Source organism: Anas platyrhynchos, chromosome 1, assembly GCF_047663525.1.
Source record: "Anas platyrhynchos isolate ZD024472 breed Pekin duck chromosome 1, IASCAAS_PekinDuck_T2T, whole genome shotgun sequence".
In the NCBI taxonomy this organism is placed as follows: Eukaryota; Metazoa; Chordata; class Aves; order Anseriformes; family Anatidae; genus Anas; species Anas platyrhynchos.
This window is the reverse complement of record NC_092587.1, coordinates 185,008,353-185,026,096: the sequence shown is the minus strand read 5'-3', so window position 1 is coordinate 185,026,096 and position 17,744 is coordinate 185,008,353. Positions and strand designations below refer to the sequence as shown.

Here is a 17,744-nt window from a genome sequence, read left to right as displayed (position 1 = left end):
TGGGGAATTCTTCTTCCTTGCTTTGTGATTAAGGTTAAGAGCCTGAACTAATTCCCCAGGTGTTCCTCATTCAAAACTTCTCAAAACCAGAAGTAGTTAAGCATTTATATGCCTCTTGTTACCACAGAAAACATGAGGAAAACATACTTCTGCTATGATTCTACGACTGTATGTGCTTGACATTTGCTGTAGAAAAATTTACAGAGGATCTTGGTGCATGGCCCATTTACACACCATATTCTTATTCTGAAAACCACAATAAAACCAAGACCTTACTGCCTTGGAAAAAGTAATGCTCAAATCTAAAACCTTATAAACTATATCTTATAAAGCAAGCTCTGTTTTTGTCTCACAACTCCCACCTCATGTTGCTTTCACTCAGTCCTTAGTAATGACATGGGACCATAAGATTTTTTTATGTCCTGCTCTGTAGTAAAGTGCAGTGTAGCAGGTGGCAGATGCGGGAAATTTATGTCCTCAGTCACTTTGCTGCAGAAAGTATTCATCACAAACAAGAATCGCAGTCTCAACATCTCCAATTTGCAAACAGCGGAGAAAAAGGAGATGGACCAAAGTATGAAGAGTTCAGTCTTTACCAGCTAGTGATGACTGATGGGGCGATTTGCCTGCGAAGGGTGGGATGGAGTCAGAGAGGGTGTTAGACCTCCTCCTGTGCCATCCTCTCGTAAATACAGTTGGACTCAGGGCTTGTCTGTGTACCTGTGCTCTTCCCAGGCATGCTCCGCAAGGCAATGCTGAGACAGTGCTAGAAAACATGAACCACACAGCTTGTGGTGCGTGGCGAATGTTGCATCTGCAGCTCGCTGCTTGCAAGTCCTGACCCAGGCAGATGTGGAAGGGTGATCAAGGCATCAAAGATAAGCCTGATACTGCAATTGTGACCGACTGTGGCTTTACAGGTGGGAGAAAGCTACTCATCCAGCAAGTGTCCCTGAAAGTTATGATCCCCATATAAAATTACCACTTTTCTCCACTATTGAAATAGCCAGAGCACATTTGTATTGATCAAAATGCAAGACACTGTTAGCTTTTGGACTGAGGCTGTCTTTAGGCAGCACAAAGAAAATACATTTTTCTTTTACTGCTTCAGATACTTCAGCTTCTGTGGGTCATTTTCCTACAAGACTTCTGTGAAGGTACTCATGAGAGATGTGAAAGCTGATAAGGCAAACGTTTTCCTTTTTGAAAAAGAAAAAACAAACAAACAAAAAAAAAACCTCTGCTTTTCCTCTGAATCCAGGGGCTGCCATACAGCACTGCAAACTGTGCAACCCCCAACAAGCACTAACTGTTAAAAAGGAAAGCAAACAGGAAAATACATTAATGTCTCAGGGATTAGCTTCTTCTTCTTGTTCGTTCTTAATTCCTTGGGAGTGTTTTCTGCTTGAAATCCTGTGGCTGTGACAGTCACACCATGGGTAAAACAGCAGGGCAGGGTTTTTGCATTCACACACTCAGCATAGTCCCCACGGCTACTTTTGTGGCAGTTGTGTGGGCAGAAAGGGCAAGTTGAACTTGTGTGGCTGCTCTGACTGCAGAGCTTGAACAACCAACAGACCATCCCGAGCCTGTAACCAAGGAATCTCCCACTGCAAAAGCAAAGGAAAAAGCTAGCACAAAGTTTCTGGAGATCATAACCCAAGAGAGCCCTGGGACATCATGTTGTCAGTGGGAAGGATGAGTGGCTGCAGGAGAAAGGAGAAAGGCAGAGGTCAGGAGTAATCTGGAGAGTCACAGAGAGGAGAAGGAGGGCAGGCAGCCTGGCACGTGCCTGGGTCACAGGTGAACACAGACCAGGTGCTGGTTCAGCCTTGTGGACAGCAAGGCAGTCGTGTGGTCCTGTTGTGTCCTGCATTGGCACAGCGTGCTTTAGGTTTGTGCACTGGGTGTGTTGCACCTCTCTGTTCCTCTGCAGACATCGACCCTCCTGCCTGGGGCACTGCATCCAGCAGAGCCCTGACACCTCCTGCCTGCTTCTGGCTCTGCAGGAGCTCATCTCTTGCCTGTAGGAGATCTTCTTGGCAAAGCTAACCACTATGAAAGGCACTTTTTAACTGGGAAGGGTGACCTCTAGGGAAAAAGTGGATAGAGCAGTGCCCTGCAGAAGAGGCAGGTAACTGAATTCAGCTCTGCACGGTCCTACTCAGCTTCTCTTTCAGCCCAGAATGGCTGAGGATGCACAGAAGGTTAGAGACAGGACACAGAGCCCAGAACAGCTAGGATGAGCTACCTGTGTAGCTGTTTGTGCCTTAATGGCCACTGTGCAGATGGCCAAAGAACCAAGGTAGCTTGTAAGGCCTTCTTCTGCTCTTCTCCATTGCTATGCATGTCAGCTCAGCCATATGCACACAGTCATGCTTGCAGAAGTGACAAGTTGGCATCCAACACAGGAGTATTGTGTAGCATAATTCTCTCCGTGCAAATGCCAGTGTGTATTTTGGTGAAATATTTGTATTTTGCTATCCTGATATGTATCTTAGTGAAATAGTTCTCTGCAATTACAAATTGAATTATAAAAATGGTTTTCTTTTTACCTTTTTTTTTTTTTTTTTTTCTGAAAAAGGCGTGAAGAAAGAAGTACAAAAAGATCAGGATGCTAGCAGACCAGCTGTCTCATCCCCTAAGCGATCAGCAGTAACAGCCACCAAGCTCCATTCACCAGGTATTTATGAACCCAAAAGCACTCTTTCAGGGAAGATTTAAAGTTGCCGACTTTGCATCTCTAGTTAATACACTGAAATCTGGGACCTACTATTGTTGAGTGAAGATTATGTCCAAGGTTCATTGAGCTGGCTGTGAGTACAGCAGGCTTTTTCATAGCAATGCATGAGCTGAATAGCTTTATGTTTTCTTTGTTACCACCTTGCAATCATCTCTCTTTCAAAACAAAGAGTTGCTGCTATTACATGTTTAAGGGCATAGGGACATTTCTTGTATCACTATAATTTTCTTATTTAAAAAGAGAACAGATATAGTGAAACAAAAGACACCTCAAACGATTACTTGAAGTGATAGTGTTTTCTTGGAACCTACTGTCACTGTTGTGAAGAAGCAATGTATTTTGTGCATTATTTCCATGCATAATTAGGAAAGAGATCATCTATAGAAATGAGCTCCACACTGCTATTGGGGCATTGTCAATTTACCCCTTAATATTAGATGCAAACACATGGCTATAGTATTTCTAAAGAATGCTGTTGTTTAGGTACTAAAATGAAGAGAACTTATTTCTATTTATGTCTACTTATGCACATTAAGAAATATATAAGGGACCTGAAGACTTTTATAAGGCTGGCCTTTTGACTGATTTTAAATGTTTCTGAAATGAGTGTGAATAGTACCAACTATTTTGTTGTGCTTGCTCTCTTCTAATCCATTAAATCATTTTTCCAACTGTACTTAAATAATTTAAAAGTCCTATATGTATCAGTGTGATACTTGAATAATAAATATGGGGAGTAGAACTCCATGTTTCTTCATTTGACAGTAAAGAGTAAAACATGTAAAGCAGCTCTTCAGCTCCTGTAACTTGCATCAAGAGTCTCCTCATTTTTACTGAACTCAATGGCTATTCTACTTCCTAACCAACAAAATAAAAAAGGAAACTTAAATTTAACCTTCCTAGACACCAACAAGACTCAAAATTTTCCTTACTCAGGAGGTAGGGAGAAAGGTGAACTTGATGCTGTCCTCTGGACTGTATAATTTTCAGGCTATTTTGGATCTGGTGAGGTCATTAAGAGAGACCCAAAGAAAAAAATCACTGCAGAGAGTGCCAGACTAGCACTCACCAATGTTTATAACAGTGGGAGTCCAGTTTAAGAACCAGCACTGACTGTGGCTGTAGAAGCATGCTACAGCAGAGCTGGTTTGCTTCCACTAGAATTAGAAAGCAAAATGAAACACAAGCATATTTGTATGGTGAACTTGCTGGGTTTTAAAGAAGCTGAAATTTCCATTGTTTGGCTGATTTTTAAGGCTTAGGACTTAGCATTTCCAATTCATGATGTTTTTGCATCAAGCCTTCAAATTAAACTTTTATGGGAGTAGGGTACCTGGGAGGTTGAGTACCTGCCCTCTCTCCAGCAGGTTCATTTAGGATTTTGTAAGTTTGATTGTCTGAAATTCTGGCCTAAAATTCTCTAGCACTGTAAGGATCAAATAAGAAAATAAACCTCATGTTCATTTATTTTCTTTAGAGTAGCCTTGAGCATTCTTTGAATAACAGCAATAACAAAGCAATAAAGAAAGAGAATCCTTTCACCTATTCAACAGTTTCACAAAATAATCAAAGAAACCATTAAACAGGGCAAAGAGCAAGTGTAGGAGAAGCTAAGGGGCAGTACAGTCTTCCCCCACCAGGGTCACTAATCCATGCAGCATTTATACATTGTGACAGGCTTCCACAGGCATCTCCAGCACAGCTATAGGTGGCCATGAAATAGGTTCTAATATTTCTCAGTGCCATTTCTAGACTGTTGACCCTGTTATTGGCCTGCTCATATGCAATTCCTGATCATCAGCACTATTTTTTTTGGCTGACATACTAGCCCTGTTACAGAAGGATTGAATATGATTTATTTTTTTAGCCTTGGATCTAATTTGGATTAGTCCTCCTAGACTAGCAAAGGAGTTTTGAAATGCAGTCTTGTAGGGATCTTAAGTTTATCTATTGATACAATACTATTCCTGAAATCTGTGCATGGACACAAGTGTACACAGATGCAGATGGTCTCCCTCCTCTCCGTTGCAGGAATGTGACATCTAGTCTGATATCTGTCATGCTGCAGTGACATCAATACTCACCAATAGTCTCAAAGTAATATTCTTTCCTTACCAAAATGTTGCAAGTTGGACAACTGAGAGGCAAATAAATTGCATGCCCTACATAAGTCCTCATGGACTGAGTTAATTATGACTGTCTACCTGTTATGACACCTTAATTCAAATGCTCAGGTAAATAAAAAAGACCTGGGAGTTTTGAAGCAGATCAAAGGCATGCAGATATTTTAATGAACAGTGGATCCGTTCCCCTGGTCCCACCACCAGCACAAACGACATTCAGGATCAGGGCTAGCATCATTAACATACACCCTGTTTTGTGCAGAGCAACAGAAGAGAAACATCAGTGGTAGAATAAGCTTAGTAAGCTGCTTTTCAGGCCCAAATGAACTGAGAAATTCAGATTTATCCCTGAGGAGAATATCACAGTTTAATTTAAAAGGACAGCTTATAATACTGACAAGGACAACATGGAGATATGCACTTGAAATCTTCCACTGAACAGGAAAGCTAGAAAGATATAAAATAAAACAATGGGTTTTATCTTATTGTTGTGTTCCTGTTTTAATTAAAATTGGACTGATTTCAAGGGCTTCCTCCTACACTCCTATCTGTGGCTTCTCTTGTAACATCACAATGCTGCCTAAACAAACAGAGATTTTTATACTAAAAAGACAGATATTTATGGCTGTTGTTTTTACAAATGGCTTATTTTGCGCTAATACCTATGGTCAAGTTAAGAGCCCCTTTATGAAATAGACAGCCCCTAATGAAAGCCCAAAATGAAAGAATCTGTAAGAAAATATCATTCTTGGAAAAATAGAGAGGGAGAGAAAAACAGAGAAAGAGAGAAAAAGAGAAACAGAGATGGAAAGAGAGAAGGAAGGAAAGAAGGGAAGAAAAAGGAAGGAAGGGAGGAAGGGAGGAAGGGAGGGAGGGAGGGAGGGAGGGAGGGAGGAAGGAAGGAAGGAAGGAAGGAAGGAAGGAAGGAAGGAAGGAAGGAAGGAAGGAAGGAAGGAAGGAAGGAAGGAAGGAAGGAAGGAAGGAAGGAAGGAAGGAAGGAAGGAAGGAAGGAAGGAAGGAAGGAAGGAAGGAAGGAAGGAAGGAAGGAAGGAAGGAAGAGGGGAGGGGAGAGAGAAAATAGAAAGAGAGAGGAGGGAAGGAAGGAAAAGAGAGAGAGAGAGAAAGAGTGAACAGGCTTAAATTGACATGAAAATAGAGAGCAATGACTTTGCTGGTTCTTAATGCCAGGAAGTCCTCTTTGACATCCTCTATTGTGTTATTTGGGTCTTGCAACATCATGAAGTTAATCTTGACATGTTGCAAAACATGGTATTCCTCTGCAAATGTGGGTCATGGGCACAGAGAGTTTTAAAGTCTGTTTTGTAGCTGTGTCTCTTTGCAGCAGCAGCATGAGATACTTGAAGACATGAGGGAGCATCTCTGCTGGGGCTGGCTCCCTGTAAGTTTAGCCTGGAGCAAGAACATAGAGCAGGTTGGAGGATATGCTCCCAGTGGCTCCATGTAAACTGGGAACAGATCAGAAATGGTAGGAATACACTCTTGGGGCATTACTCTGACAAAGCATCTCTAGTAACACCTGAAAACAAGGTGTCTGACTCAATTTTCTCACTTTTTCTTACTGATTCTAGCTCCTGGGTTAAAAGCTTGAGACTAGTGGGAGAAACCAAGGAAGAGAACCATAGATTCCTGAACAGTATTCAGGAAAGAGTTAAAAACCATCAGCTGATGTGAAACTGAGAGTAGTAAGAAGGCTGAGTAAGCTGTGCAAAGGTGTTGCCCAGCTAACCCTAAATGTTTTCAGGGGAGGCTTCTCAGAAAGCTAAGATAAAGACAAAATACAATGGCCAAGTAATGGCTTGAGCAACCTGATGCCACCAGAGCACTGCCCTTTCTTGCTTCATCCTCATAACCAGGTATTAACCTCCAGAGAAATGGATAGTTATCTCAAGCAGGATATGAATTTAGGATAAAAATCTCACTTCACTATAGCAGTTTATCAAGAGCAAGCACACACAGTGCTGTGATCCCTACCACCACTTGGTGTCTCCATGAAGACAGCTACACTAAGTGAAGGTTTTATGGGGTTTTGTTCAATTAGTCATCTCGCCTATCAATTCCAAGTGTGGTAGCAAAAGAAAATGCTACATTCTGAGTGTAGAGTGTAGACAAGTCCAGAAAGAGAGGACGCACCCTATCCCTATGTGAGGCCAGAACCTATCTTCTTTCTTGCTACCAGACTCACTTTCCCACATACAGACCCTCTCAAGTACTGTTATTTCATGGTCCTCTTTCAAGCACCAAGGGCTTTGGTAAGAATCTGTGGGTTTGGCCCTCATGGATGGTGAGTCAGTGCAGAGCTGATTACTCCACACTTGGAGTTCAAGTGGCCAAAGAAACCATGTGTAGAGTGTAAAGGTCATATGAGTTCTTTCCACATCCACAGTAGGATGAGATGAATCTCTCAACCTGCAGGTGCACTTTTCTGGAATTGACTTTGAGGTGAATCTGGCATCACACATCAAGAGGCAAGCCTCGGTTACTGCAGATGTCTAACATGGGTGAGCTGAACCCTGACTCTAACAACCTCAGTTCTCAGTAAGACACAATGAGGAGAACTCTCCTCAACTCTTAGCAGACCTTCAGGCTCATATCCTGAGGTGAAATGACTTAAAAAGCTTTGAGCTTTAGCCTCTAGGGAAACATATTTCGCTGTGCTCTTGTTTTTTTTTTTTTTTTTTTCTTTTTTGGAAGTCATTACCCATCTGCATGAATGCTAAAGATGTTTTTATCTTGCAGGACTGATTCCCACAGGCTTTAGATACACATAAAGATTATGTCCATACACATAAAGTAATTGACCTTGATTATCCTTCCTTCTCTCTTTTGTAGGACATCCCAAACAAAGGTCAACCACCCCAAAGAATGGGTGCTCCCCTAAACCAGGAGAGAGTCGAGATGCAGAAAAGCAGTTCATCCAGAGACTGAAGGAAAAGTGCGATGAGCAGTCCCGGCAATTAAGCAATATTCGAGAAGAGCTTAAAAGGGCCAGCTGTGGGTTTGATGCCTTCGCGATAACAACACAGCACTTTTTCAGGCAGGTAGGTGCAACGGGTACTTTTTAACATTGTAAAGATACTTTGCCTTTACATCAGTCACTTGCCTGAATGTATTTCATAAGCATTGAAATCCTGTTCTTGGAAGCAAAGCCTGTTAATTTATTTGCAATTGTTACTATGAGGAGGGAAATACATTTGATACCATGTATTTAAGAATAAAAGTTCAGGAACCTGGAAGAGAAAGAATTGCAACTGAATCCTTTGTTACAAGCAGGAAGGACTTTCAGAAAGTTTTTATGGATGCAGCAGACATAGCAATTTAAAATTCCCAGTCCCTGATTCATAGGAGGAATAGGGGATGTAACTGAGATATTGACACTTGCAAACAAATGCAAAAATAATCCATGCATTTAGTCAATAAAAAGTGATGGATGAAGGAAAAGATCTGCTTTCTCACAGTACTTATCTACTGTTCCTGCTCACCATAGATCAGGCAGAACGGTCACTGTTACAAAGGTGCAGTTTCCAAAGTAGGAGTAGCATTACTTCAGTATTTAGGACACTACATTTCACAGGTATAGAGAACATAAAGACAGCATTGTCAATAAGTAGAGAAGCTTATTTGTTCACTAAATCCAAGAAAGAATGAGTGAAGTTTGAAAGATGGCCACAATAACCATGAAGGAATCGCAGGTATTATTTGTTTTGGTCTGGACCTGGTTCACCTGATGCCCATCTATTCAGTACCACCTCAGGTTAAGCAGTTGTCCCAACTGGCAGATAACCACCAGCAGTAGGACCCAAGGTTTTGATAATGTCCTTGATTGACTCTTTGCCCACTTTTGGAAGAAACAAGTAAACTTACAATATTATGTAAGGAGAGAAGAAAAAAAAAAAAACTGAGCTTCAGTCTTCATAAATTCTGAACCACTTTATTCAGTTTTGTTTCTGTTTTGTATTGTATTATATTAGTGGAAAATATTACCTTTGAACAAATAACCATGGTTCACACTTTTCCCTAAGTAGGAGCTGATCTTGCTGGGGGGAGCTTGACTGAACTGAAAAAAACAAACAAACAAACAAAACAAAAAACAGGATTTTTTAAAAGTTCTAAATATTTTACATACCTTCTCAAGGGATTTTTTTTCCCTCTATTTTTCTTTAGTCTTGACATTTCTGGGCCCGATGGGCATTTGTAGAGCCTTTTTTTTTTTTTTTTTCCAGCTGTCTGTGGAGTGTCCTTGATTAAAGCAGAGGAAAATAAAATAATAAATAATAAAAATAAATAAATAAATGAATGAAAGGACACAGCAGTATCTGCATGGCTTTGTCTGTGCATTGTCCACTGGGGAGAGATTTTTCATCTCATGCATCATTCACACTTTGCTGAAGGAATTCTGAAAGTTTGGGCATATCTCTTTCGTCTCCTCTGGATGTGTTTTAAATGAGAACAGCTGCTGCAGCTGAATTTTCAGACTCATCCTATTGGAGTGTGTTAGATCTGTCCTGAGAATGCCTCCTCAAGTGAATGTGTCAGAGGACTTTATTTAATAGAGTCCTCTCCAAGTCCTGGCCAGACAGAGCTGTGCCTCGTCTCCCCAGCTCCTCTGCACTAGAAGACCAAGGCCAGCTGGGGCTTCACAGTAATACTGCTCTGAGTGCAGCATTACTGTGAAGAGCAGTACATTGGGGGTCTTGGAGGTTTAAAAAAATAATAATAGTAAATTTATTTAAAAAAAAAAAAAAAAAGATACCTATGAAAAATAAGCACCTTCAAGCTTGGGAAGAATGAGATGTAGATTTTTTCCAAACCTACTATTGGACTTGCTTACTTGTTCAGCCCGCGCATCAGTCTTTTTTGGGCTTGCCTGGCCATCCTGGAGTATATATATGGGGTATATATATGGTTTATATATACATCTGCACATCACTGTCCGGTGCAGTGCAGGGCACTTAACCAAGCCCCAGAGGAGGTGCCCTGGCTGTTGGGAGCTGTGTAACATGGACCTCTTCCAGTCAAAGACACTCCAGCTTTCATGGGTGATGAGCACACACAAGTCCAACGGTTATTATCCTTTAGGCACTCAGGTCTGGTACCCACATTAGAAGGACAGGTGCCTTAGGCTTCATTTTTAGGCAAAGGAGGCAAGTGGGCACTTCCAGAAGGCTATTTGCAGCACCAAAGATCTGAATTCATAATTGAGGTACTTGCCCGTCTCAGTTGAGAGCTCCAGGGAAGCCTAAAGGCTGCTCTGTTTTTATTTCAGTGCTTGAGAGCCTGCTTGTGTTGGGATGATCTGGGACTACTCAAGTAATTGCATAACTGCACAGGCCATTGCCTTGCAACATAGACACAGGCTTCCAAGTCTGTGAGTGGCATTCGAAAATATGATCTGTAGACATTTTCTGAGATGGCATTATTGTCTGAAAACTTGAACAAAATATCTTTGGCTGGCTTTGAGTTAGGGCAGCATGGAAAAATAAACTTTTTTTTTTTTTTCCATTATGAAAATAATAAAAATTGTGTGTGTTTGTTTCTGAGACGCCTACAGGCAGAATGATTGAGGTCTGAGTGGGACTGCAGTTTGGCAAGGGGATAACATGCATTCAGGAATGAGGTGGGGCCTTACTCCAGAGAAGTTTGGGGTTGGTTTGTCCAAGTGACAGCTCTGTACTGCTAAGTAAACAGAGGGCCTGATCCTGCTTCAGTGCTAGGAAAGCTCCTTGGGCTGAAAGTCACCTGATAGCCTGATCTTGGTGTGTCTCTGTCTCCTTGCACTACACAAAAATCTCTAAAACAGAGGTTCTTCTCTGTATTGGAGATTAATTTCTGTTGGAAAGTGCTCTCCCAGGCCATGAGGACTGGACTAAGTCTTAAAAGCCCACCCGAGGACTGATGTTTTGAACACGGGTAGGGATGTCCCCATGCCCGTGATAATCTTGTCTTGCTTAGACTGTTTCTGTTCTCTCTCCGAAGCTGGGGGAAACACCAATGCTCTTTAAAAGATTTCTCAGTGTCAGCTCACCAGTGCAGTCAGAGGGACTGAGCTGTACCCACGCACAGAGATGGCCCTTGCAAAGTCTTCCAGATGCGAGCAAAGAGCCTTGCACAGACTTTTTATGCAGGATTTGGTCTGCTCTTACTAGTGCCACCACAGTTTGCCCCCAAATGGGTGCCTGCAAAGTCCACTAAACATCTTTAGCCATGGGAGACAGAGTGTCAAGATGTAGTAAAGAGTGTTGGGCCACACTGGCAGCTTCTTTGAGCACTTCCCAATTTTCAGCACTTGCTGTAGCAGCCTCAAGGTTGCCTGACCATTTTGCCTTGATTTTGTTGGATTTGTTTTCCGGCTCTTCCAGACCAAGCTGAATTGTATCCTGTAACCATCTCTCCTTCTCAGTTGAAAATTTAACAGGCGAGATTAATTTAATGGGCATCGAGGAGTGCACAGCGTGTAGCAGAACTTCATACAGATCCATTAAATGTCAGCGAGACCAATTTGCTATTCTGGGGAAAAGCCTGGGCAATCAAAGCAGATGGTGACTCAGGCAGTGGACAAAAAAATGAAAGCAGTGGTTCTGACACAGGCATTCAGCTATCTATGAAAAGTAATGATTGCAGTGCCTGCAGACAGCTGTTTTTAACTATTACTTAATTAGAAGAATAATTAGTTCAGGCCCTCAGATATGCACACAGAACTCCTTGTTGACTTTGAGAACCGCTCCAAACTTACTCTGAAGAGGCGTACGCTGAGTTTATGCTGTGAGAGATACTCCAAAGTGAAAACTGGCTGGTGGGAGCTGAAGTGATACCATGAAGACTCTTCAGAGCAAGTATCAGGAGCAGCCCTGCTGTCTTGGGTCCCTCCTGACCTGCTCTGGCTCATTATTAGCCCAGGGATAATGAAGGTCCTGGCCCAGCTTCAGCCCTGTTCAGCAGCACGCCCAGCAGCTGTCCTTCTTGGAAGTGGTAACAGTGCCACCTAAAGGAGAGTAGCCCAAAGTGACAGATCCTGGAGGGTAAATCCTTCTGGACATAAACAGGTGGGGAAAAATAAAAAATAAAATAAAATAAAATAAAATAAAATAAAATAAAATAAAATAAAATAAAATAAAATAAAATAAAATAAAATAAAATAAAATAAAATAAAATAAAATAAAATAAAATAAAATAATAACAATAAAAATAAAAAAACACGATTTCATATCTCTGGTACGCTAGGACACTGGTCCTAGGAAGGACAAGGAAAACTTTTTTGCCCATTCAAATATTTGTGTTTTTAAGAGTGTTGTTTCTGTCCTGTGAATAGACAACACACCAACCAGTGTCATGTAACTACGCCATCACTTCCCAAGGAAATACATTCTTCTACCCCCCCCAAAATAAAAACTAAAATAAAATCTGCACTAGTTGTCATAGCAGTGACTGTGAAAAAGCCACTGAGGGCAGAGGGAGAAGCCAAGAGCTTCCCTGCACTTTTTTTCTTCTGTTTTACAGGGGACAAGCTGAGCAGGCCATGCTGTCCGGCAGCAGTGTAGGATATCCACAGTAGTCTGAGGCTTGCTGCTGGCTTGGCTAGGAAGTTGGCAAGCAATAATTCTGGTCTGTCCCCAGCTCCACCTGCCCCAAGACACCTGCGTCCACTAATGAAAAGCTCTATGCAGTGATAGGATAGCAGCATTTCATGTCTTATCTAATGAACCCTTCGAGACCGCAGTGTCTGAGGATGGTGCCTGTGCATGGGGTGGTACGAGCATCCAGCTGGGCTTGCTTGAGCATCAGCTTTTAGCATTTTAAAACTCATCTGCAGAGTTTGTACCTGCTCTGTTGAGGCAGGGGGATGAGCTTGCTGCGCTCCCTTCCTGTCCCTCCAAATGCCGTTGCTCTTGCAGCCCATTGCTGCTTCTCTGGGGGTGAGTTACTCACTCCTACTCCTTGCCCCACAAGACTGGATCTTAGACAACCATGGTATTAGGGCATGGTTGGAACAGCAGGTTTCTGCCTCTTCTTTTATCAGTTGCCCAGTTCTCTGTTCCTCAGCCATCTATCTATAAGGAACAAGCCTGGAGCAGGGAAACCCAGCCAGGCCAGGGGGAGGGGGAGCATCTCAGTGGCAGAGATTATCCAATTGCTGCATTTTCAATGATGAAAGAGCTCGTGCAAGTGAGTCCACATTGTGGAAGAAGTTCTGCCACGGACTCTTTGCACTCCAGGAGCACACGGATAAAATGTAGGAAAAACAAGAACACACTGCCAAGGCCCACTCCCGGCTTGCTCACTGCCAGCCTGGGAGCCCTCAGCAGGACATTTTTTTTCTCACAATACCTAATATCCCCAATCCTATTCTCCACTCCAGCCAGCTCATACCCCTTCCCTGGGTACATGCCTACATCCAAAACATGGTACCCTGGGTATCCAGGGTGGTGGAGGGCTCCTCCATGGGGTGGGTCTGTTGCATGGGGTGCAGCACAGCCCTCCCACTCTGCCCTACAAATAGGTACAGCAGTACTTGTTTCTGACTTTGCTTATCCTTCTCGTTCATTATCATAGAATCACAGAACGGTTTGGGTTTGAAGGGGCCTTAAAGCCCACCCAGTCCCAACCCCCTGCCATGTGCAGGGACACCTCCCACCACACCAGGTTGCCCAAAACCCCATCCAGCCTGGCCTTGAGCACCTCCAGGGATGGGGCATCCACAACTTATGCAGCCTGAGGACTCATTTGTTACCCATACCACCCTCTGTCCCAACTGTGGAGTGATGATTTTCCTCATAGGCTGTCCTTTAGTTGTTCCACCCCATTTTTGGAGTGCTTCACAAATATTTATTTTTTTTCTCCACACTGCCCTCATGCAATGGCAGTTCCCTGGTGTCCCCATTTAGCAGCTGGTCACGAGGAAATTAAAACACCTTTTACATCCTGTGCTAGGGGAGAGCTGGGGTTTTGCTGGCAGACCCAGAGGGTGCAGTGCAGCAAGCCTCCAGCTCTGCAGTCCCAGCAGCAGAGCACTGAGCACGGGCGAGTGCTGTGCAAGCAGAAAATGAGGGACAGGCTCTGGCACAAAGGTGGACAGCCTGAATGAAGTGATTTTCCTACAGGCTCTGTGTCAGGGCAGGAGCATCATCCAGTTAGCCAAGGGATGAGGAGGGGAAGCATATTCATCTTCTTTAAGATTTCTATTCCTGCAGCATCTTACCTTTTCACTGCCCTCAATACCAAATCTTGTGCATTTCTACATAAAATCATTTTAGAAAGCCTTAAATGAAGACAAAGCTTCTTTCTAATTTTTTTTTCTCCCAAGTAAACAAAGTATTCTGTTTGTCTTACAATAAAATGTTTTTGATTTATATCCCTAAACTGTTAGACTTTGGTGAGTCCAAAATGGATTTTTTTTTTTTCCTGGGACACAGAATGAAAAGATTGAGTTATTCTGACTGCCTCCAGCAGAAGCCAGGAAAAAACGAACTTGATCAATAGAGGAAATCCATCCAAACTGTAATAGTAGTGAGGGAGATGAGGAGTGACACTTTTCTAAGGATTAGTTTTGGGTCAAATTCTAACATATTTTGCCAATGTTTGGAAATTGTTACCTCTGCAAGCCAGAAAGTCGGTGCTTCTGACAAGGGCTAGTTTTTTACCACTGTGACACCACCAGGCACAAAAGATAAATATTTTTTCCTTGAACTCTCTCTCAGAGACAGTCATGAAAATAAACAATTTCCAGCTCAGCCTGAGATAAATACTTGACGTGCTAGCCCAAATTACTGGTTTGGAGACAATGGCAAGAACTGCTGAGCAGCTTATATGTGGTACAACCAATTTTGCTTCTAACACAAGAGGTCATTGGTGTTTGAACAGTGAGCCTTGTTTTGAGATAACCTACAATTAGACTATGTTTGTATGCCTTGGTTGGAGAAGCATTTTGTTAGTGATAGGTAGCTATTCTGAATTTCAAGGTAAAAGATGAAATAGCCCCGGTCATTCTAATGCTCCCGTTGAAGAGGATTTAAATCTCTATTAAAAATTAAAGATCTCCCTATCTACACGTTGTCCTCAAAGAGAAATGCATTTAAGCTGGGTGCCAAACGTCAGATAAAGGTGAACTTATTTTCCATTATGATTATATTAGTGATCTCCATGTAAAGAACCATCTTTGATGGCCTTGATTTTATATTGCATGCAGAGGAAAAGAACAGAATGAGGGTCAAGAGTGGATCTTGTGAAGACGGCAGCCTCCAGGTAGGGTGGTTGGCTTCTGGTGGGCTTCAGAGGCTTAATGGTGCAGTAGGAGTTATGTGAACAGCAATAGTGAGTAATAGGCTTCAGTGGTAATGCAGCCTTTGCTCATGTAGGAGGCAGAGCTAAACCCAAATTGCAATGTTTTCACCTTGTTAAGTTTAGCAAAGAAGTCAGTGGAAGCGTGTCTCTGTTGTAAACCCCATGCATTTTAAATACCTCTTTCACAGCCAGCCAAAATTCCATTCTCTAAGATTCGTAGTTGCTTTTCCACTTCACACTGGAGGGTCTATTTTTAGGCAAGGATCCTGTCTGCAAGAAATGATGCTTGTACCATCAGCTGAGGTTACACGGACACCATGAGTCACAGCACCTGATCACTTTCCAAACTCTTTTTTAAGCTTGGCCTTTGTTTCATAACAGGGAGCTTATTATCTTTGTGTGTTTTGTTTTTGTTTTTTTTTTATGGGTCCGAGGACAATATGAGGATCTCTCTCCCGCTTGGTCCTAGCACCACAGCCACTCAGCTCCATCAGTAGTCCAGGTGTGCTTGTGCTTATCAGGCTTATGTTTCAGAGAAAAGCCCTGAAGGCATTGTTGTCCATCCAAGGCAATCCAGTAGGAAGCTGGTCAGGCTTTGTTGGAGCTGTTGCTTCAAGCTGTCAAACCCAAAATCTTCCAAAGGATTTTTTCCTGTTTCATCAGAATAAAAATAAATAAATAAAAATAAAAATAGTAGTCAATGATTCTGGCATCTGTAGACTTTGACACCTTTGAATCAGTACGTTGTGTCAGAAATGTATTAACTTTAATGCATTAATATATTAACATTATTGTTTGTGGGTTTGGTTTTGGTGTTGTCTGACACCGTATCAAGATTTCAAGTAAGAATGTGGCAGAGCAAAGACTTTTCAATTGGTTATAGATCAATAAGTGCAAAATCCGCATATATATATACAGAAACATTTAGCAACTGAAGGTCTGTAGATACTTTTCAGGGATTTTGGTGGGGCTGGACAAAGTTTCCACTAAAGAAGAGCAGCTAAAGAATCCATAACTCTTATTAGCAATATGGAGGAGACTGCTGAGGTAGGAGGGATCCCATCCTCTCTTCAGGAGTAAAAAAGCTGAGCCTCCCTTCAGAGGTGAATCTTTTAGCACAGCTCTTGTTTTATGCACGTATTCAGAAGATTTCAGTGTGTGATGGGACCAAATGCCAGCCTGTAAAGCTGCTGTGAAATGGCAGGCTGTGCCCCCATTAACCTTTCAAAAGTAATTTCAAAACCAAATTTTTGAACAGAAGCCTAAGGGAGGTGACAGTCAGCCTCGAGAGGGAGCAAATGCCACGTTACTCATCCAGAAGAAGCAGTGACCACCAAGTTACCTGACACCTATTTACGTGCCGTTGTTTATTCTCAAGATCCCTTCTGGGACCTTCCCAATCCCTGTCACCCAAGGGGACAACCTCTGGCACCACCAGAGAGTTAAGCCTGGTGCTGCGCCTTGCTTGGAGCTGTCCTGGGTAGCATCCTAGCAAGTCTCCTGCCCTCAGATAGGAGACCAGCTACACACACTGAAAAAAAGAAAGTGTGGGTAGGGCCATGTACCATCATACACATATTGATTGTATTATCTTTGTGCTTTTTCTTTCTGTCTGGCTCTGCTCCCAACAGGGATTGCTTTGGGTGGACACCTTCACCAGCCCTTGGGTGCTGCACAGCAGCATTGTCTCCTCTACTTTCTCCCTGCTTGTATTTTTAGACCTGAGGCAGAGAAACTTTTGTTCAGTGGCTTAATATTATCTCAGTGTTGATGTGGCATGGCTCCATTTATTCAGATGTATAATGGTTACGTATATAGGCATCATAATAATGGCAATAATGGGCAGTGTAATACATGGTTTGTTTATGAGACATTACTGTTTTTACAGCCTACTGTAAAGAGGAATAATTTATTATCTGTAACAAATATCAGCTAAACCAGCTATCTGCCTTGATTTGTTTTTGGCCATCACGGTTCATCATGGGCTCATGAAGGGAAAGTCCTGCCTTATTTATTTGATCTCCTTCTACAGCAATGCTGCATGTGCAGGAGATGAAGAGAAAGCAGTGAATGTAATCTTTCTGTGTTTTAGCAAGGCATTGAATGCCATCCCTCGCAGCATCTGTCTGGACAAACTATCCAGCTCTGAGATGGACAGGTTCACGCTACGCTGGGTGATGAACTGGCTGGGTGGCAGAGCTCAAAGAGATGTGGTGAGTGGGCTACACCTGGCTGGCAGCTGGTCACTCACAGTGCTCCCCAAGGCTCTCTTCTTGGGCTGGTCCTGTTCAGTTCTTTTATCACTGATCTGGATGCAGGAGAGGAAAGCTTCCTTAGCCAGTTCATTGACGATACTAAACTGGGAGGTGCTGTCCCTCTCTGGAGGAATGAGGGGCCTCGCAGAGGGATCTGGAGCACTAGACAATCATCATTGGCATGAAGATAAACGAGGGGAAATGTGGGGTGGGTGCTGCACCTGGGATGGAGCAGTGCCAGGCACAGGCACAGGCTGGGAAATGAGGCTGGGGAGCAGCTCGGCAGGAGGGGACCTGGGGGTGCTGGTGGCAGCAGGCTCAGTGTGA

The 17,744-nt window shown here is 42.8% G+C and overlaps 1 protein-coding gene across 5 annotated transcripts in view; it reads left to right on the top strand.

Moving 5' to 3' along the window:
* Positions 1-17,744, top strand: part of MTUS2 (microtubule associated scaffold protein 2) — a 275,206-nt gene that overhangs the window by 215,564 nt on the left and 41,898 nt on the right. For all 5 annotated transcript variants that reach the window (XR_011806475.1, XM_072032648.1, XM_072032650.1 and 2 more), the window contains 2 exons: positions 2,585-2,683; positions 7,717-7,925. Coding sequence is in view for 4 of the 5 variants with exons in the window: in XM_072032648.1 (XP_071888749.1) it covers positions 2,585-2,683; positions 7,717-7,925 (308 nt within the window). In the remaining variant the exon portion in view is untranslated. The remainder of the gene's footprint in view (positions 1-2,584; positions 2,684-7,716; positions 7,926-17,744) is intronic.